This window comes from Panthera pardus, unplaced genomic scaffold, assembly GCF_024362965.1.
Source record: "Panthera pardus isolate Hobbes unplaced genomic scaffold, ASM2436296v1 HiC_scaffold_10, whole genome shotgun sequence".
In the NCBI taxonomy this organism is placed as follows: domain Eukaryota; kingdom Metazoa; phylum Chordata; class Mammalia; order Carnivora; family Felidae; genus Panthera; species Panthera pardus.
The window spans coordinates 461,622-480,518 of NW_026526655.1; the positions used below are offsets into that span (position 1 = coordinate 461,622).

The 18,897-nt window shown below is 55.3% G+C and overlaps 1 protein-coding gene across 1 annotated transcript in view; it reads right to left on the reverse strand.

Annotated features, from left to right (window-relative positions):
- FARP2 (FERM, ARH/RhoGEF and pleckstrin domain protein 2) overlaps window positions 1-18,897 on the reverse strand; it is a 107,980-nt gene that overhangs the window by 8,193 nt on the left and 80,890 nt on the right. Inside the window, 5 exon segments of the mRNA XM_053902541.1 lie at window positions 4,915-5,045; window positions 7,937-8,174; window positions 14,141-14,222; window positions 14,615-14,748; window positions 15,125-15,214. Of these exon segments, the coding sequence (XP_053758516.1) occupies window positions 4,915-5,045; window positions 7,937-8,174; window positions 14,141-14,222; window positions 14,615-14,748; window positions 15,125-15,214 (675 nt within the window).

Sequence of the window (18,897 nt, forward strand, 5' to 3'; positions counted from 1 at the left end):
GGAGGGAGGAAGGGACAGCTGGTTCCCACCAAATGTTCACAGGTAATTAGTGTCAGCTGCCACCTGGGCACTGGCATTTGGAGAAATGATTCCCGAAACCACGCAGGCTTTTCCACCCCAAAGGAATGAGGCCCTGGTGGGAGCCGCCCACACTCGTCCTGGGCTGTCCCTCCACCGAGGAGGAGAGGGTGCGGCCTCTGCCGCCAGGGCCTGATGGCACCACCAGGACCCGGGCACACCCTCACACTTCCCCACCTGCCCCGGAAGCAGCACTTCCCAGGCCCTCGGGCGTCCACACAGGCCTGACTGCCCACACCAATGGCGGGAAGTGTCGGTCCTGGTAATTCCGAAGAATTCTGGTTTGGACAATTTCCAGACATTCTGCTGTCATCTGTCATTCCTTTCAGAGAAGCAGGAGCGTGAGCTTCACACCCTGAGCACTCGCCAGAGACCCCGGCCCTCGAATGGACCGAGTGAGGGCGTAAAACTGAGGGCTTAGCGGAACCCCTGCGGACCCACCTGCCCAGCTGCACGCATTCTTCTCACTCTTGGGCTGAGGGTGAGCGGGGAGCCCAGCCCCTTCCTGCGGCCCCCAGTCCTGTTTGCAGGGCTCCTCCCTTCACACAGCCGGCTCCTCCCCCTCTGCCCCGGGGAGCCGCAGGGCAGCAGCCCCTTCTCCGGGGGAGTGTGTCCCAGGTCCGTGGCTGCCCTTCCTTCCAACACTGCCTGCGGCGCTGCAGGCTCGCCCCGGTGGCACTTGCGTTCTGCCTCTTCGACAGGGCCCTGCTGGCCCTCTGGTACCTCATTATCAACTTTCTTCCTAGTTAATAACCCTGGCTCTTAAATTCCTCTGCTCACGTCTCTGGTGTGGCTTCTGTCTCTGACATGAGCATTTGGCAAGCAGGGAGACCAGGAGCCCTGAGTCATAAAGACGTTAGAGGTTTGGGCTAAAAACAACTATGGCAGCAAGTGTTTGCAGACCAGCCACTTCATGCCAGGCGCTGAGCCAAGCAGCTGCCATCAGTCCCCTGGTGGCCCCAGACGTGGAGCAACTTGCCGGGCCACACAGAGACCCCGCCCGGTTTTCCAGTCCCTGTAGTGACGGTCCCCTGGGCCACCACCGATAACCCATTGCGTGGAGCACCGAGAGAAACAGCCTGTATTGAGAGCCCTACTGACCTCCAGGAGCTCACAGCCAGCCGCAACCCTCAGCCACGTGGCAAGGAGAGAAAGGACACAGAGCTGTCTGGGTACCAACCAAAGCCCTGAGTCCAGGAGGTCAGAACCTTCCTGTACGTAAAAAAAATTTTAATGTTTTATTTATTTTTGAGAAAGAGAGAGAAACAGTGCTCGAGCAGGGGAGGGGCCGAGAGAGGGGGAGACACAGAATCCGAAGCAGGCTCCAAGCTCTGAGCTGTCAGCACAGAACCTGATGCGGGGCTCGAACTCAGGAACCGCGAGATCATGACCTGAGCCAAAGTTGGACGCTCAACAGACTGACCCACCCAGGCTCCCCCTTCCTGTACATTTTAGTGTAGCTCATTTCTTTTCTTTGTGATCCCACATTCTCCATACCTTCTAACAAGGCTAACACGGACACGTGACTTACACACCACAGTCTAATTTGTGTTAGGATGAGAAACATCCCCCATGCAACCCTTAAAAAGGTCTTCTTAGGTTGACAGTACTAAGTTCGAAGCAAAAAGCATTAGTGGCGAAGCAAGGAGCAAGCAGCCAGGAGACATGTAGACCCATGGAAGGGAACTAGGGTTCAAAAAGAAACCTGCATATCTGTGTCTATGGACAGTTCAACAAATGGTGCTGGGAACACTAGATGTCCACGTGGGAAAGAATGGAGTGGGACCCCTACCTCACACCACACATAAAAATGAACTAAAAATGGATCAAATCTAAATATAAGAGCTGAGGGGAGCCTGGGTAGCTCAGTTGGTTGAGCGTCTGACTTTGGCTCAGGACATGATCTCACTGTTCGTGAGTTGGAGCCCCACATCGGGCCATCTGCTGTCAACATGGAGTCCACTTTGGATCCTCTGTCTGTAACCTCCCCTGCTCATGCTCTCTCTCAAAAATAAATAAACATTAACAAATATAAGAGCTGAAACACAGAAAGCTTCTAGAAGAAAACACAGACGTATATTTTCACACTGTGGACTGGGCAGTGATGTCTCAGCTGTGACACCTAAAGCACAAGCAACCCAAGAGAGAATAGGTAAATTGGATTTCGTGAAAATCAAAAATCTCTGGGGGCGCCTGGGTAGCTCAGTCGGTTAAGCATCCAACTCCCACTCAGGTCATGATCTCACAGTCCGTGAGTTCGAGCCCCGTGTCGGGCTCTGTGCTGCCAGCTTGGAGCTTGGAGCCCCATTCGGATTCTGTGTCTCCCTCTCTCTGCCCCTCCCCCACTCACACTCACTCTCTCTCAAAAGTAAATAAACATTAAAAAACATTTAAAAAAATAAATAAAAAAAATTTAAGAAATCCCTAAAAACAAAACCCAACACCTTCTGTGCTGTGATACCATCGAGAAAGTGAAAAAACACCCCACAAAATGGGAGGGCATATTTGCAAATCCTATTCTGGTAAGTGTCTGGTATCCAGAACAGATACAGAATCTCACAACTCAACAGCAAAAAGACAACCCGGGTGGAGAAGAGGATCTGAAGTGGCATTTCACCAAAGAAGGCACACAAATGGCCAACAAACACACAACAAAAAACTTGGCATCCGCTGTGTGAGCAACGCAAATCGCAACCACGGTGAGACACCCTGTGTAGCAGCCCGACGCCTAGACTCACAGGGACAAGGTACAGGGAAACCGGAATCCCAACACACCCCTGGTGGGAACGTAAAGCTGTCCGGTAACTCTGAAAGACTTTGGAAAACTGGCAGTTTCTCAAAAGGTTAAACCCAGTTCCCATACAACCCAGCAGTTGCACCCCTGAGTGTCTACCCAGGAGAACTGGAAACGTGTTCACAGATGGACCTGTGTGGCAGGGACAGATGTTCACAGCGGTGTTGCTCACGGTCCCCGTTAGGGGGAGCAGCCCAAGAGTCCGCCAGCAGATGAACGGATCCAGAGAGTATGCTGTATGCAGAGAACAGAATTTACAGCCACAGAAGTGAGTGAGGCCCTGACGTGCTACAACATGAACCCGAAAGCATGATGCTCAGTGAAAGAAGCCAGACGCAAAGGCCACACAGTGATTCCACTTAGAGGAAACGTCCAGAAGAGGCAAATGCACGGAAAGTGGATCAGTAGCTGCCGTGGATTGGGGACGGGGGAGGGGAGCGGCTAACAGGTACAGGGTTTCTTTCACGGGGGATGAAAATGTTCTAGAATTAGCGATGATGATTGCACAACCTTGTGGATACCCTAAAGACCACTGGACTGTACACTTTGGAAAGATGAATTCTGCAGTATGTGACTCATGTCTCAATTACACGCAACGAAGTGAAAAAGAACGAGGCTGGAGGCATCACAATCCCAGATGTCAAGATACACCACAAAGAGTTGTCATCAAAACAGTGTGGTACCGGCACAAACACAGACACATAGAGCAGTGGAGCAGAATAGAGCCCGGAGACAAACCCATGATTATATGGCCAATTAACCTTTGACAGAAGGTGCAAGGATATACAGCGGGGAAAAGACGGTCTCTTCAACAAACAGTGCCGGGAAAACTGGACTACTTTCTCACACCATACACAAAAATAAGTTTGAAATGGACTAAAGACCTAAATGTGAGGCCTGAAACCATAAAAATCCTAGAAGAGGTAACTTCAGAATAATTTCTCTGACATTGGCCTTAGCAACATCTTTCTAGATATCTCTCTTGAGGCAAGGGAAACATAAGCAAAACTAAACTATTAGGACTACATCAAAATAAGTTTTTGCATAGCAAAGGAAACAGCAAAACAAAAAGGCAACTACTGAATGGGAGAACATATTTGCAAATGACATATCTGAGAAAGGATTAGTATCGAAAATATGTAAAAACTTACACAACTCAACATGAAAAAATAATCCGAGGTACGAACAGAAATTTCTCCAAAGAAGACATCCTCATGGCCAACAGACACATGAAAAGATGCTCAATGTCACTCATCACTAGGGAAGTGCAAATGGAAACCACAAGATATTACCTCACACCTGTTGGAATGACTTAAAAACACAAGAAACGATAGGTGTTGATGAGGACGTGGAGAAACGGGACCCCTCGTGCACTGCCGGTGGGAGTGCAAACTGGTGCAGCCACTCTGGAGAACAGTGTGGAGGTTCCTCAAAAAATTGAAAATAGAACTACCCTACGACCCAGTAATTCCACTATGGTTATTTACCCAAAGAATATGGAAACACTACTTGAAAAGATACCTGCACTTCTAAGTTCACTACGGCATCATCTACAATAGCCCAGATATAAAAGCAACCCAAGTCCACTGACCGATGAATGGATAAAGAAGGCGTGGTGTATAGATAAGATGGGGTATTACTCAGCCATAAAAAAGAATGAAATCTTGCCATTTGCAAACACGCGGATGGATCTAGAGAATATCATGCTAAGCGAAAGAAGTCAGAGAATGACAAATACCATATGATCTCACTCGTACGTAGAATTTAAGAAACAAATGAAAAAAAACAAAAGAGAGAGACAACCCCTCCCCCCCCCAAAGACTCTTACCTATAGAGAACACACTGGTAGTTCCCAGAGGGGAGGTGGGTGGGCAGATGGGTAAAACAGGTGAGGGGGATTGAGAGCCCACTCACCGTGAGGAGCACAGAACCATCACTGTATTGCACACACGAAGCTAACACAACAACGTATTGTCAACTACACCGGATAAAAACCAAACAATTAGGTGACCATCTCAAAAAACTTCCTCGAAGTCACTCACCCTGCCGGGAGTGATGAGATTCTCTATGCCGACCAAGTCCCGCTGCAGCTCTGTCAGCTTCTGGAGGTTTTCCAGCCGGGCAAGGCTGTGCTGGAGTGTGGAGGTCATCTCTGTGATGGCCTGGAGGGCATCTGTGAGGAGAGACCCCTCAGTACAGGCACCGGGGAAGGTGGGCATGGAAGGAACCCTCCACCCACACCTCTGCAACAGGAACTGGCATTTTATTATTTTTTTTTAATTTTTTTTTTTTAACGTTTTATTTATTTTTGAGACAGAGAGAGACAGAGCATGAACGGGGGAGGGGCAGAGAGAGAGGGAGACACAGAATCGGAAGCAGGCTCCAGGCTCTGAGCCATCAGCCCAGAGCCCGACGCGGGGCTCGAACTCACGGACCGCGAGATCGTGACCTGAGCTGAAGTCGGCCGCTTAACCGACTGAGCCACCCAGGCGCCCCTGGAACTGGCATTTTAAAAGGCAGTTTTAACCCAAGGAACATTCTACTCCCAAGTCCTCACGGGACTGCCGTCCATGGTTTGCAGCTGCCAGGGACAGCACGTGGGGGTCCCTGCAGATGCCTCGAAATTTGGACCTGTTCCGTCCAAACCACTGACTAGCTAACGCTCCGGCTTGGAAAACAGGAAGAATGGTCTTTGTGAATAATTGCCGTTCTGGGCACAGCCGTATTTGTTTTTTACGGAGAACTAGCTACTGTAGTTGAAAGGTGAATAATTCGCATCTTCAAAACCTTTGTCCTTTTTCTCCTTGAATCGAGAAACGCATGCCAATCTTGTAGTTCCGGTACAGATATGAAGGTTTATCATCAGGACGGGAAATTCATTCAGACAAAGCACAAAAGCAGCCACGGAGGGTGGCCTTCACCACACAGCCCTGACCAGGCCACACCGGGAGCAGCCGCTTGGCCAGAGCAGAGTGGCCGCATTTCGTTTCCTCTTGGGGACGGCTCGGAGAAGCTTCCACCCTCCCGCCAGAACCTCCGCTGACAGCCTGGCCACTGCCTGGTGCGCCCAAGGGGCACAGCGGGAGCTGTCTGCACCCTCAGCTCTGCCCCTGCAAGTCGGTTGCTCCCAGCGGGGTGCCCACCCCTGCCTCACAGCTTTAAGAGGATCAAATCGGATAAGAAAGCGCGTGCTTTGATGAGCCACTCCTCCGGAGGAACCGCTGGGAGAGCCCCAGGGACGGTGCACGGCCCTGAGCGCCTGCCGCATCCGGCCTTGCTGTGCTGCAGGGCTCCCGTTGAGTCTGGACGCGGGGGCACACGGATGCTTGCTTTGCTCTGCCGGTGCACCGCGGGCTGCCTCGCCGGTGTCCCTCGCTCTCAGACGCCTTGTGTGCATGGAGCACAGGGCTGGAACGTGGGCTCGCACTGCACCTTTGTTGGCTGTGGAAGCTGGGGACACGTGTCTGACCTACTGCCAAACTGATGTCCCCAGGCCCACCTGTGCCTGAGTCTCCACAGAATCACAGTGATGTCGAGGGATCAGACACACACGTGTGGCCCCAAGCCAGTGCCAGGCAGCGCCCTCAGGAAACCCTTACTGAATGAAAGATAAAATAACAACACAAGGGGCTCCCGGGTGGCTCAGTCAGTTAAACGCCTGACATCAGCTCAGGTCATGATCTCGCGGTCTGTGAGTTCGAGCCCCGCGTCGGGCTCTGTGCTGACAGTTCAGAGCCTGGAGCCTGCTTTGCATTCTGTGCCTCCCTCTCTCTGATCCTCTCCTGCTCACACTCTGTGTGTGTCTCTCTCTCTCTCAAAAATAAATAAACATTAACAAAATAAAAATAAAAAAACACAACGCAAGCCTCAATCTAAAGGGATCCCCTTTTGCCCAACAGGTTCAAGGAAGCCCTGGAGGTCGGGGCACATGTGGGAAGGGGCCCTGACCGCTGCTGTCAGCTAAGCATGTGTTTCGTCCATGGCTTTCCCAGTGCTCTAGAGAGATGGCCAGGCTCTGAGGCAAACCCATCCAGGCTGTCGGGTTATCAACACTGTGTCATGTTAACAATTTACACAGCACGTTCAGACACGCAACATTGCTGGGTTTTTGCATCAGCAAAACCCCAGCCCTCTCATGCATCAGCCCCGGGATGGGTTCCACCAAGTGGGAAGCCGGTGGTAGCGAGCGGGCCCCACCCCTCCGCTTGCACTGGCCTCCCTGTCGTGTCCTGGAGCCCGGGCCTCCCCTGCCGGCACCGCCCACTCCACGGCCAACGGACTTTTATAAACGCTCTGTACTTGTATCACCCTAAATGTGCTTGCGAGGATTTCCCACAATTTTGTCCTTTTATCGAGCAGAAAGCCCTTGCTTTTGGAATGAAGAGGAAGGGAGATGTCAGTGTCCTATGACACATTAGAAAGTATCTTATTTACTCCCTTCAGGACTAGGTGGGGACCAGCTAAATAATCTTTCATCTTCCAATGACAGTAGGGGACTCGCACAAAGGCTGGCACCAGAAGTGCACAACTAGAGGTCGTCTGTAGGCTTAAAAGCTCTGGGTTTATGCTCCTTTGTCCCTTTAACACAAATAAAAATGACCAAGCTCATTAATATCAGAAGCTTCTAATGGGCCATGCTGGCTCAAATGCTTGACTTTTAGAGCCAAGGCTTCAAGGCCAGAAAGGGTCACTCTGAGAGCTGCTCTCTACCGGCAGTGGACTTGGGTGAGGGGGGGGAACCCCTCACAGCAGGAGGCCGCTGTGACTTTGCGAGGCGATCGGAGTCCTTCCCTACACTGCGCAGACGTGCAGAGAAGAGCCCTGCCCTGGAGTGGCAGAGCTAAAGGACAGGCACCCACCTCTCCGGCAGTGGGGCGGGAGGGGAGGGGACTGCGGCCGGACCAGCCCTCCCAGGGGGGAAGCCACGCACTCCCCAGTTCCCAGTAAGAAAGCCAGCATGCTGCCCTGTAGCCGGGCCTCTGGCACCCGTCCACACCGGCGCCGGCACACGGCCAACACCAGCTCCGGGCCGCACCGGCTCCTGCGTGTCCGGCCCACACTCACCACGGCAGTCCGCGTAGTCATGGTGCCCGGGGTCATAGTGCCCGCACAGCCGGCTGAGCAGCAGGCGGTAGTGCACCAGCCGCTGGATGGGCTTCAGCAGGAACGCATTCAGGGGCAAGTAGCAGACTTTCTGGAGCTCAAACTCTTTGTACACCGTCTCCAGCTTCTTAAAGCGTTTGGTGGCCTTTTCCAGTTCCGTCAGGACTTCATCGTGCCTTTGGAAGTAGCTGGTGAACTCCTGTTGAGGCATAAAAGGGAGGGCCTCAGGTTAGGAGGGCGGGAGAGGGGGGCCCGCGCGGACAGCCTGGTCAGCCGGAAATCTCAATGGGGCAAGACAGAAAGAACGGCCGGTGCGCGTGCGACCAGACGGCCCTCGGACGGAGCGCGGGGCTCAGCCACAGGGTCACCACCACGTGTGGTGAGGGCACACGGGGTGTCAACCCCACTTTACAGATGAAGGGCTGGGGCTGAGAGGGCCGTAACCTGCGCCACACGACACGGTGGTGCTGGGCGGCAGGGAAACAGACCAAGCTCCCCTCTGCCCTCAGCCCCGCAGGGGCCGTAGGTCCCAGCCACGTGCAGAGCAGAGCGGGTGTTCGAGCCACTTGTTGGAGTGGGAGTGATCACTCCTGATATTCTTACAGCACAAATCAAAGCACACACGTATGGATTCTGAGTATTATACAGATAATCCCAGCCAGTCCCTCTCTACCTTCTAGAAGGTTTCAATATTAAATCAGTTCGTTTTACTAATGTTACACATAACGTCTGTGGTACGATAACCTCAGACAGATTTGTGTGTATTTTGATTTTAAATTTGTGCAAGTGCTTTTGGGATAGAAATGACGAATTTGCTACCTGGCTCAGAAAACCAAACAAGTCTCAGGGTAAGAGAAGGCGCTCCGAGCAGGGCTCTCTGAAGACAGAACTGAGGGATCTGTGGGCCCCCCAGGCTGCTAGGAGCGGGGCCTACAATATGTCAGGAGTCTGGCTGGACTGGGTGGAAGGCAGGACGGGCCTGGGATGGAGGCGGCGGGCAGCCCAGCGAGTGGGCATGAGGGCTTGCAAGCCCAGGGCAGTACGAGTGGGTTTGAGTCCCCGGGCAGGATGCCGCGGGGCTGCTCCAGGACGAGCCTGTGGGTGGGGCCCCTGTCCCAGGTGTGTTTAGCCAGAGTAAGACCCCCGAACAGCGAAAGCACGGCTGGCCCCATTGTCTTCCGCACCGGTGCCAACCGGTCCTAATGAGAAGACGTGCTGCTTCCGCCATGTTGCTGACCTTGGCTCCCCAGAGGCGCTCTGGACTTTCCTTGGCACATTCCCTTCAGGGAGCTCTAACGCGTCTGAGGGAAAAAACCGGAACTATAAGCCGGCAGACCTGTGTGCAAAGACCCACTGCCAGCCTAGACATGTTCTGCACATCCTACGGCAGCTGGTGAGCTCAGCAAGGACAGCAACAACTACACGGGTCAACTAGGGGCTGATGTCCCGCTGTGGATCGTGGATCAGCAGGCGTCAGGAGCGCCAGCCCTCAGCACGCTACTCCCTCTCAGGCTGTCCTGAGGGAACACTGCTCTAAGGGAAATGCTGTCCTTAGGGGAAGGGTGTCTGAGGAGAATGATGTCCTGATGTCCTGAAGAGGAAACTGCACTAAGGGGACCCTGTCTTTAGGGTCTGCAGTCTTTTTTCAAAAAAATTTTTAGGGGCACCTGGGTGGCTCAGTCGGTTGAGCGTCTCATTCAGGTCATGATCTCGCGGTTCGTGAGTTCAAGCCCCGTGTCAGGCTCTGTGCTGACAGCTTAGAGTCTGGAGCCTGCTTCTGTGTCTCCCTCTGTCTCTCTCTGCCCCTCCCCACTCGTGCTTGCTCTCTCTTTCTCTCTCTCAAAAATAAACAAACATTAAAAAAAACTTTAAAAAAATGAAGTAAAAAAATTTTAAGTGTATTTATTTTGAGAGAGACAGAAACAGCGCGAGTGGGGGAGGGACAGAGAGGGACAGAATCCCAAGAAGGCTTCGTGCTGCCAGCACAGAGCCTGACCCGGTGCTCGAACTCATGAAACCTCGAGATCATGACCTGAGCTGAAACCAAGAGTTGACTTATAACTGACTGGGCAACCCAGGCATCCCGAGGTTTTGCAGCCCTGAGGGAAAAGCTATCCTGAAGGGAATGGTGACCTGAGAACCCTGATCTGAAGGGAATTTCATCCTGACTTTTGTGTCACTCTAAGGTGAAAACTGCCCAGAAGGAAAGGCTACTATGAAGAAAACTTTGTCCTGAGCAAAATGCTGCCCTGAGGGGAACACTGCTGTGAGGGGAAAAATGACCTGAGGGGAAAACCGTCCTGAGGTGAATGCTTTCTGAGGGAAAACTCTGAGGTGAACACTATCCTGAGGAGAAAACTCCCCTGGAAAAAGCTGTCCTGAGGGGATAAATGACCTGAGGTGAATTCTGTCCTCAGGCAAACACTATCCTGAGGGGAAAACTGTTCTGAGGCGAACACTGTCCAGTCCTGAGGGGAACGCTGTCCTGAGGGGAATGCAGTCTGGTCCTGAGGGGAAGGCTGTCCTGAGGGGAAGGGTATCCTGAGGGGAACACTGTCCAGTCCTGAAGGGAACATTGTCCTGAGGGGCATGTAGTCCAGTCCTGAGAGGAAGGCTGTCCTGAGGGGAATGCTGTCCTGAGGAGAACACTGTAGAGTCCTGAGGGGAATGCTGTCCTGAGGGGAAGGCTGTCTGAGGAGGACACTGTCCTAAGGGGAACACTGTCCTGAGGGGAATGCAGTCCAGTCCTGAGGGGGAAGGCTGTCCTGAGGGAAAGGCTATCCTGAGGGGAACACTGCCCAGTCCTGAGGGGAAGGCTGTCCTGAGGGGAATGCAGTCTGGTCCTGAGGGGAATGCTGTCCTGAGGGGAAGGCTGTCTGAGGAGGACACTGTCCTAAGGGGAACGCTATCCTGAGGGGAACACTGTCCAGTCCTGAGTGGAAGGCTGTCCTGAGGGGAAGGCTGTCCTGAGGGGAACACTGTCCAGTCCTGAGGGAAAGGCTATCCTGAGGGGAACACTGCCCAGTCCTGAGGGGAAGGCTGTCCTGAGGGGAATGAAGTCTGGTCCTGAGGGGAAGGCCGTCCTGAGGGAAAGGCTATCCTGAGGGGAACACTGTCCAGTCCTGAGGGGAATGCTGTCCTGAGGGGAATGCAGTCCAGTCCTGAGGGGAACGCTGTCCTGAGGGGAACACTGTCCAGTCCTGAGGGGAAGGCTGTCCTGAGGGGAAGGCTGTCCTGAGGGGAATGCAGTCTGGTCCTGAGGGGAAGGCCGTCCTGAGGGGAAGGCTGTCCTGAGGGGAACACTGTCCAGTCCTGAGGGGAACGCTGTCCAGTCCTGAGGGGAATGCTGTCCTGAGGGGAATGCAGTCCAGTCCTGAGGGGAATGCTGTCCTGAGGGGAATGCTGTCCTGAGGGGAATGCAGTCCAGTCCTGAGGGGAACGCTGTCCTGAGGGGAACACTGTCCAGTCCTGAGGGGAAGGCTGTCCTGAGGGGAAGGCTGTCCTGAGGGGAATGCAGTCTGGTCCTGAGGGGAAGGCCGTCCTGAGGGGAAGGCTGTCCTGAGGGGAACACTGTCCAGTCCTGAGGGGAACGCTGTCCAGTCCTGAGGGGAATGCTGTCCTGAGGGGAATGCAGTCCAGTCCTGAGGGGAATGCTGTCCTGAGGGGAAGGCTGTCCTGAGGGGAACACTGCCCAGTCCTGAGGGGAAGGCTGTCCTGAGGGGAAGGCTGTCTCAGGAGGACACTGTCCTAAGGGGAACGCTATCCTGAGGGGAACACTGTCCAGTCCTGAGTGGAAGGCTGTCCTGAGGGGAAGGCTGTCCTGAGGGGAACACTGTCCAGTCCTGAGGAGAACGCTGTCCTGAGGGGAACACTGTCCAATCCTGAGGGGAATGCTGTCCTGAGGGGAACGTTGTCCTGAGGGGAATGCAGTCCAGTCCTGAGGGGGAAGGCTGTCCTGAGGGAAAGGCTGTCCTGAGGAGAACACTGTAGAGTCCTGAGGGGAACGCTGTCCTGAGGGGAATGCAGTCTGGTCCTGAGGGGAAGGCTGTCCTGAGGGAAAGGCTGTCCTGAGGGGAACACTGTCCAGTCCTGAGGGGAAGGCTGTCCTGAGGGGAATGCAGTCCAGTCCTGAGGAGAATGCTGTCCTGAGGGGAACACTGTCCAATCCTGAGGGGAATGCTGTCCTGAGGGGGAACACTGTCCAGTCCTGAGGGGAAGGCTGTCCTGAGGGGAACACTGTCCAGTCCTGAGGAGAATGCTGTCCTGAGGGGAACACTGCCCAGTCCTGAGGGGAAGGCTGTCCTGAGGGGAACACTGTCCAGTCCTGAGGGGAAGGCTGTCCTGAGGGGAATGCAGTCCAGTCCTGAGGGGAACGCTGTCCTGAGGGGAACACTGTCCAGTCCTGAGGGGAACGCTGTCCTGAGGGGAACACTGTCCAGTCCTGAGGGGAACGCTGTCCTGAGGGGAACACTGTCCAATCCTGAGGGGAATGCTGTCCTGAGGGGAAGGCTGTCCTGAGGAGAACACTGTAGAGTCCTGAGGGGAATGCTCTCCTGAGGGGAATGCAGTCCAGTCCTGAGGGGAAGGCTGTCCTGAGGGGAATGCAGTCTGGTCCTGAGGGGAAGGCTGTCCTGAGGGGAAGGCTGTCTGAGGAGGACACTGTCCTAAGGGGAACGCTATCCTGAGGGGAACACTGTCCAGTCCTGAGGGAAAGGCTATCCTGAGGGGAACACTGTCCAGTCCTGAGGGGAATGCTGTCCTGAGGGGAATGCAGTCCGGTCCTGAGGGGAAGGCTGTCCTGAGGGAAAGGCTGTCCTGAGGGGAACACTGTCCAGTCCTGAGGGGAACGCTGTCCTGAGGGGAACACTGTCCAATCCTGAGGGGAATGCTGTCCTGAGGGGAAGGCTATCCTGAGGGGAACACTGCCCAGTCCTGAGGGGAAGGCTGTCCTGAGGGGAATGCAGTCCAGTCCTGAGGGGAAGGCTGTCCTGAGGGGAATGCAGTCCAGTCCTGAGGGGAATGCTGTCCTGAGGGGAACACTGTCCAGTCCTGAGGGGAACGCTGTCCTGAGGGGAACACTGTCCAATCCTGAGGGGAATGCTGTCCTGAGGGGAAGGCTATCCTGAGGGGAACACTGCCCAGTCCTGAGGGGAACGCTGTCCTGAGGGGAATGCAGTCCAGTCCTGAGGGGGAAGGCTGTCCTGAGGGAAAGGCTATCCTGAGGGGAACATTGCCCAGTCCTGAGGGGAATGCTGTCCTGAGGGGAAGGCAGTCCAGTCCTGAGGGGAAAGCTGTCCTGAGGGGCATGTAGTCCAGTCCTGAGAGGAAGGCTGTCTGAGGAGGACACTGTCCTAAGGGGAACGCTATCCTGAGGGGAACACTGTCCAGTCCTGAGGGGAACGCTGTCCTGAGGGGAATGAAGTCCAGTCCTGAGGAGAACGCTGTCCTGAGGGGAACACTGTCCAGTCCTGAGGGGAAGGCTGTCCTGAGGGGAACGCAGTCCAGTCCTGAGGGGAAAATTGCCCCGGGGCAAACACTGTCCTGATGGGAACACGATCCTGAGGGGAAAACTGCCTCAGGCGAATGCTGTCCTGAGGGGAACACTGTCATGAGGCATACGCTCTTTAGAGGAGAACGCTGCTCTGTGGCTAACGCACACTAAGGGAAAGCTATTCTAAGGGAGTCTGTCCCGCGAGGAAAGCTGTGCTGAGGTGAATGCTGTCCTGAGGAGAAAACTCGCCTGAAGGGAAATCTGCCCCGAGTGGAATACTGACCTGGGGTGAACCGTGTTCTAGGGGAATTGTATCCCGAGGTGAACAGTGTTCTCAGGTGAATGCTGTCTTGTGGGGAAAACTGCCCTGGGGCGAATCCTTAGGGGTACGCTATCCTGAGGGGAGCCATCCTTGGACGAACACTGTCCTGAAGAGAACTGAAGGGAACGCTGTCCTGAGTGGAACGCTGTCTCGAGGGGAAAACTGCCCTGGGGAGAAATATGTCCTGCCTACAAAACCGTCCTGATGTGAACGCCGTCCTGAGGGGAAAGCTTCCCCGAGGGGAAAGCTGTGTTGAGGGGATAACCGCTCTGAGGGAATGCTGCTCTGAGGGCAACGCTGAGGGCGCACTGTCATCTGCTAGGTATGGAGTTATCGCACCCACACGTGGTACCTTTAACTGATGCATGTTCCTGAGCAGGATGTCCCCGATTCGTTGATGGCCGCCTGTGGAACGGGCACTGGAAGACCCTTCCCTGGAGTGGACAGAGATGGACAAATATGGTCAAAACCTCGTTAAAACTTGCAAGCTGTACTTTGATGCTCGTGCGCCCGGCTGTCCTAGTCTTAGAATGGCAGTGACATGCTTCCAGGTGGGAGGCCCATATTTGACAGAAGACGGTAACGAGGCAAAAAAGCGGATGTACCTTTACTTCGTTCTCTCTTACGGAAAAGGAAGAATAAAAGTGGCTGTTGTTACAGGTCTACCCCTCCCACAAGTTTGAAAAATATGCTTCGACCAAACAATGGTTCTTGCGAGTTAGTGTCTGAAGCTGGGAATTTCCCGAGGGCAGCGATACAGCTACACCGGCGGAGCTGGCCGTGTGGGGGTCCAGGGCAGGGGCCGCCCGAGTGTGCAGGGTGTTACCAGAGTGCCAGCCTCTGCTCCACCTCACGCAGGAAGCCTCTGTGGAACTCGTAGATGGGGTCTATGTTGGAGAAGAGCAGGGTCATCAGATCTGCAGGCATGGCGTCCTCCTTGACCACCGCACTGCGGAACCACTGCGGGAAGAGCTCAGGGTGACCAAGGAACCTCGCCCCTGACGGCCTGTAGCCCCAGGACACACGGCACCCATCCCAGATTCCCCATTGTTCAAATCAGTGCTACAGCTGTCCTCTTGGCCCATCGCCCAATTCTTTTCACAACATACGAAAACAGTTCTGGGTGAAAAGCTTCAAATGGATACTAGTTTTACAAAAAAACTTGGACTCACTGTTCTGACTCTATTCTTAGACAGGCTTGAAGGCAAACATGTTTAATAGAACGTAAACATGTACATCTCATGCTGGCCAAGAGCTACTTCTCAGGAGAGATCCTCTATTTCTGGTGTCGATTATATTAAAGAAGACAAAGTAACAAAGGATTTAGGTTTCATACCACAGTGAGAACTTCTAAATCCTTCAGGTATGTTCGTTCTGTAGCGAGAATCTCCTTGGCTATGAAATAGGCCTCATCTGCTGCCATGCTCTGCAAGAGGCACAGACAGTGTGAGCGTGTGTCTGTCGGCCACGTCGCCCACGCTCACAGCTCTCGCTTTCTTCTGCCCGAGCTGACATCATTGTGCGCCTTTCATCTGTAATTCCTGACGGGATTTACTTGTGAGTCCAAACACAAGCCCAGATGGATCTCCTTTACATGGTTTTCCCATTTTATGTTATTTTTTTGGAGGGAGAAAAAAAAAATCACTGTTCAAACATCAACATGTTTTGAAGCTTATTACTGGTTTTGTAATGAACTTATTGTTCTGGTATCGCTGCCAGGGGTGTAGCTGGTTAACAGATACATGTGTCTGTATACACGCATGTATGTGACTAGAAACGATTAAGCTGAACTCACAAAAAAGTCATTAAAGTTGCCAAACATTCTAACTGTGCCCAATGTCAGAGCACCAGGCCGGCTAACACGCTTTGAGTGCAGGGCCGGAGATGACCCCGCCCTGGGAGCTCCGAATTCTCCGTCCTCACGGCCTCTGCCTGACTCTCAGGTGCCGGCAGCCAAATCAGCAGGGAGGGGACCCGACCCTCGGGAGCAGGAAGGGCTGCCGCAGGCCCCCTGGGAACCTGGGCCACACCACACCCAGCTCTCGGCAGGCCAGCAAAGGACAGGCCGCATGCCCCCACGTGGGTGGCCCTGCTCAGCCCTGTGGGGCTCCTCCACACCATGGGCACCTCAGGTAGCCGCCTCTGTCAAGGTCCGGCTCGAAGGTCCCTCCTCCGTCCTGTCCCACCTGGCTGACACCCTGCTCTGTTCTATCCCTGCACGCTCCCCTGTAGCTCCCCCACCCGGCCGAGGACTTCTCTAGGGCTGGCTGTCCCTGAGGCCACCGAGCCAACACCTACAGAGCACATACCAACGGCACACAGGCACCGGGGACTCGCCCAGGAGTAGAGGCCCCCGCGCTGGAGCGACAGCAGTGGGAGGAAGGGCAGAGCGGGGAGGGTGGCGGCCGGAGGTGTGCGGCGGCCGCAGCCCCTGCCGGCAGAGACGGGGGGTCGGGTAGTGGGAGACCGGCTGGAGGTCAAGGATGGGGGGGACGGGCAAGAGACAGGTGAGCTGGTTACTGGTGGGGGAGGCAGGGCGTCTCTGGGGCCTACTGGAGCTCATTGGGAGGGGCTCGGATGCCGCGCCAAGAGCAGCATGGGGGCTGGGGCCCGGCAGAAGGCTCCGTCCGTAGTGGGGAGGGGAGCAGCAGGACCCGGAAAGAGTCTCCTGGTCACGTTCTGGTGTGGGTAGAGGTCCAAGGGACAGAGGAGACAAAGCTGACTGTAATTTTGGGTCCAGGCCCAGGGACAAAGCTGCCATCCCCGAGGTGACAGGTTTGGGGAGGAAGGTGAGGAGTCGGGTTTGCACGAGTCTGGGATGGGCTTTCGACGCCGGCGAGAAGCTGACAGGGGAGGCTGGGCTAGAGGCTGCTGTTTGGGGGCCCCTCTCCTCCCTGTGCCCCCGCCCCCACGTGAAGTTGACCAGAGGTTGCCATGTTCCCACGGTGACAACACAGTCTCATGCCTCCTGTGTGCCCCGGAGACCACCGATTTGGCCGTGACCTCTCCACCCACAGGGACTACTCCCCGCGGCCCACTCTTTCCAAATAGTCAACAGCTGCTCTGTCCCAGCAGCCCCGGTGAGCCTGCTCTGCGGTCACACAACACCGGGGTCCCAGCAGCATCTCCTTGGAGTGCCCACCCCTTGTTCCTAGAGCTCCAGACCCCCTCCCTGCAGAGTGGCAACCTCTGTGGCTCTTCAATTCTTTCTGGGCTTTGTGCTATTGAAACATGACTTTCCAAATCCTGATTCAGTCCAGTCTCTTTGACACACCCCATCTGCACCTGAGCTCGAAGTGCCCAGCAAGCTCTCGGGGGCCAGAGCCGAGGAGGAGGCCCACGTTCCCCGTCTGCAGCCTCTGCCCACCCCCATGCGGCCAAGTGTCCCTGATCCTGGACGCCTCCACCTGCACGCTGTCGGCCCGGGGGTTCTGGGTGGGGGGTCCGGGGCAGGCAAGCTGGCTTCCTACCCACATTTCCTTTGTGTGGGGTCCCAAGCAGTGCCTTAGCCCTGAGTGCGATCCTGCAGAAGCAGGGTCACCCTGAGGTTCCAGACCGACTCCTCTTCTGTGGGGGATGAAAGTACCCACAGAGAAATGCTCAGAAACACAGCCACGGCAGTGTCACTGATTAGCTCACCATCACGTCACAGGCGCCACCAGTTGGTGACGGGACACAGGGGTGTGGCAGTCAGGCCAGCCTGCCTGTGTACCGAGGGTGGTCCGCAGGTTTCCAATGCAGTGAAAAACCTCTTAGGGAAACTCCCAGGGGAGCAAAAGCCCGGCCAGCCTGGCTGCAGATCAGCGGGGCTGGGACGGCACCACCCCGGGAGGACGGCGTACTTTCTGCCCAGCCCTGCCACCTGTCCTCACAGGAAGCAGCCCAAGAGCCCCAGGCAGGGAGTGCCCCACAAAGCACCTCAGTCTTCGTCCCTCCCGAATACTGTCAGTCCTCAAGGATTTCTATCGGAAAGGGGGAGAAACAGCCAGTTAAGTGGGACACACTGGCGAGGAGGGACGCCAGGAAACAAGTGGGCGGGTTGCTCCCCACGGAGGGGGAGTCCGGCAGTCAGAGGCAAACGCAGAAGCCCCTCCCAGCGCTTAGCCGCTGCTGAGGCCCTGCCAGGGAGTCCTCGTGGGTCTGTGGCCCATGTGTCTTAGCGCCGGCCTGTGGGCTGGCCGTGGGCAGCACTGAGGAAAGTGCCCAGGGACAGGAGAGGAGGCAGGGGAGCTGTGGGGCAGGGCCTGGGGTCCCCAGGTGCAGGGCCCAGACATGGCTCTGCGAGCCTGTGGTGGGGCTCCCAGGTTCCATCTCTGAGGCCTGGTCTGGATGGGAAGGCCACGGCCACCCACTGGGAATCCGGCCGGTGACCCTCGGGCGGTACAAGTCTCCCTACAGAACCACCTAAAGGATGACTATTTTTGTAGTGCGGAAAAGTAACAAAACAAAATTTAGTTTTTTATGCAGCTTTCCAGCCATTCTGTTTATGCACCAAAGCAACAGTGAGCCAAACAGATAATTGTTAGGTTTGCAAAATCAATAAATAAAAACACCCCAAGCCAACAGTCTTGCTGCTGAACCGGGTTCGAGGGACCAGAGTGACCTCTGCCAGGCAGCCCGATGTGAACAGAGGACTGAGGGGTGGGGACTGTGAGCCCTGCCCCCGGGGCCGGGGTCCTGGGATCCCTGCCCTTGCCAGGCGCCCAACGGCACATCCCGTCTTCCGGTTCAGGACCTGCTCTCTCTGACAGGGGCCCCGGGAAGGAGTGTGTGCTGAGGCCTCGCCAGGCCCCCGACTGGTCGACCCCACTTCTCGAGGAATCTCCCGCATCCCACGCATGGCATCCCTCGGCACAACTTCAGGATGAAACCCACGGCCTGACAAGGTGTTCTCCACGACAGCCCTCCCACGTGACAGGCACCTGTGAGGCAGGGTCCCACCTGCTGGCAGCCCAGTTGAGCCTGGCTTCCTTCCAGCTTGCTCCTCGGGGACCCTACTCTACACAGGGGGACAGGTGCCCTCTGGGCCACCACAGTCCACCACCCGTTATTTCAACCACTCTCTTCCCCAAGCCTCCAGCTGCCTGGCCCCTTTGTCCTCCCTTGTGT